Source organism: Prunus dulcis, chromosome 5 (assembly GCF_902201215.1).
Source record: "Prunus dulcis chromosome 5, ALMONDv2, whole genome shotgun sequence".
NCBI classification, from domain to species: Eukaryota; Viridiplantae; Streptophyta; class Magnoliopsida; order Rosales; family Rosaceae; genus Prunus; species Prunus dulcis.
In genome coordinates, this window is record NC_047654.1 from 3,406,965 (window position 1) to 3,409,464 (window position 2,500).

Genomic DNA, 2,500 nt, shown 5'->3' on the forward strand with positions numbered 1-2,500 from the left:
ATCCGATCCTAACTTTTAATGACTGAGTTTAAAAGTCTGAAGGTATTCAATTGTGACTTTTAAACAGTCTTTAAAAGTTTAGTTGTATTCAATTGTGAGTTTTAAAGAGTATTTAAAAGTTTTGAGGTATCCAAAATGTTAATGACTTTTAAAAACTTTGTTAAATAAATGACTTTTCAATACTTTTAAAGGTAATTCTTACTACCAAAAGTCTTGCTAATTTACACCAGACTTTATGAAAATATTGGGAAGCTGAGAAGATAGAACCAAAACGTCTCCAAACGTCTCCAATTCTTTCTTTCCTTGTTATATCAAGCATCAAGCAGATAGATCTTTTTTCTTCATGGTTAGGGCTCCACTTTGGTATCCCATTGTCATCCACTTCCTTCAGGTTAGTAAAAAAATATTGAATGTTTTTCTTCTCTTCTCATCCACACGTTTACTTTCCCTCTGTTGATGAATATTTCTTCTATTATTTTCCTCATGCTTGCATCTTGAAGCTTATCAATATTTCATCACAAAGCTATGTTTGCATATAAATATTTTATTATATTGATTGTCTCATATGCTATGTTTGCATACAATATTTTATTATATAATTTTTTGCCCCTGAACCCATTAATTTATTCTTTAGGTACTGTTTCTTTACCCATAATTTGTTAGGTGGATAACGAGTCTTCATCATCTTCACCATTACCAGGGAATGAAGGAGATAATGTGGAACAAGTTTTTGAAACTCAAGAACAACAACGAGAGAATGCTAATGAATGGAGAGTTGGTACAGCTTCTGACATGTGGAGAAATGCCATGCAAGATAATAACGGAACTCAACGGTAATGAGCATTGGAATTTTCAAAAGGAATTTGTATTATGGTTTATTCACCGTCATTGAAATGAATCATGGCTAAGCTTTTTTTTAAATTGAATCATGGATAGTTGAACGCCAATTATTTCCTTATGGTACATTTTCAAATGTACTTTGTCATTTTTATCATTTTCTAATGTTAAGGAGAACTATTCTTTGCTTTTATGTAATTGTATCCAATTGTTTTTTTCTCTAATTTTTTGTTCAATGTATGCCGACTAGTTCGTTCGATATAAAAGATAAATGCTATTTGTAAAATAAATATAAAAATAAGTATTTAAAAGTCTATAAAACTCTATGACAAAAGCATATGAAAGTTTGTCACTTAACTTTATAAAGTACGTAAAAGTCATTAAGAATTTGTCAACTCTAGAAAAGTCATTCACTTAAAAAAAGTCTTTAAAAGTTAGAATTGGATACACCCCCGTAACCTCGAGCGCGAGGCACTTGAAATCGTCGGAAGGATTGGATTGCATCTTCTCCAACTCCTGTTGAATGGACCTCGCCGCCATTGATTTCCACGGGTTGTACGGCTTGTGCTTCATAGGCAACATACTCCGATACGATTCCATTTGATTTTGTTCGATCTGCGCCGATCCGAACCGATCCACAACCACTTCTTCTGGTAACAAAACTTTAAAACACGAAGCGGAGAGAGGAAAGAGAGGCGGCGGTATTTACAGGTGAGAGAGAGAGAGAGAGTGCATTCGTTGATTTTTGTTGGTTACGTCTTTTTGCAGCAGCTACTAAAACCCTAAAGTCTTACCTGCACAGCTGACTTTTGCATTACAAATGATTTTTAATACAAGGGATAGTTTAATCTAATCTACTAGAATGAGAATTTGAACTTGTGGCGGCCTCACCCCAAGCATTCTTAGCTATTACTATTAGGTAGAGCCCTGTTTGTAGTTTCTGAAAAGGTCCTGGCAACAGCCAATCAAATACACAGAAATTAGGGCAACAAGAGTAATGAACAATATTATGTCGGTTCTTCTACATTCTTTCTTGAAGATGAAGCAACGTTGGGTCTGGCATTGCTCCATTTTAGGCAATCCATGTCTACATTGTTTATGGGACTTAACCAATATTTTGGGTTCACAAACGTGTAGCCACATTGTGTAATGTGTGGGTGGCTTACAACATACTCACTGTAAATAATTACAAATAAAATAAAGGTGAGGTTCCTTGGGCAAAAGAAGAATATTTGGCACATGGATTTGAAGAATCTTTGATGAAAGAGTAAACTGGGTTGTTTTGCTGAGTTGCTAATTTGCTGTTTAATTATTGAACGGAAGGAACATCTAAATATTTATTCATTTACAGTTCAAAATATATTAAACTTATGTCCTCTCTTTCTCCCTATTTCCTTGTCTTCTCTCTCTTCCTATGAATGAATACTTGGGATTTCAAAGCAAAAAATAATAGTAATTTACAATGAAGAAAAGAAGGAAAAAAAAAAAACAATAAAGAAATGGAATTTCTACAATGCAGTTTTTTTTTTAATCCTGAAAATGGATACAATTTTATGAGTATGAAATACAGAAATTAATAAGCTAACAAAAAAAGGGTGTCCAATTTGATAAAAACAAAAAAATTCAAACTAATGTCCAATTTGATAAAAACAAAAAAATTCAA

At 33.0% G+C, this 2,500-nt stretch overlaps 1 protein-coding gene across 1 annotated transcript in view; it reads right to left on the bottom strand.

Moving 5' to 3' along the window:
• The window catches only part of LOC117627572 (ubiquitin-conjugating enzyme E2 32-like), a 24,148-nt gene extending 22,677 nt beyond the window's left edge, over positions 1 to 1,471 (bottom strand). The window contains exon 1 of the mRNA XM_034359713.1: positions 1,297 to 1,471. Coding sequence (XP_034215604.1) covers positions 1,297 to 1,437 — 141 coding nt within the window. The 5' untranslated portion in view covers positions 1,438 to 1,471. The remainder of the gene's footprint in view (positions 1 to 1,296) is intronic.
• Positions 1,472 to 2,500: the final 1,029 nt, after the last annotated feature.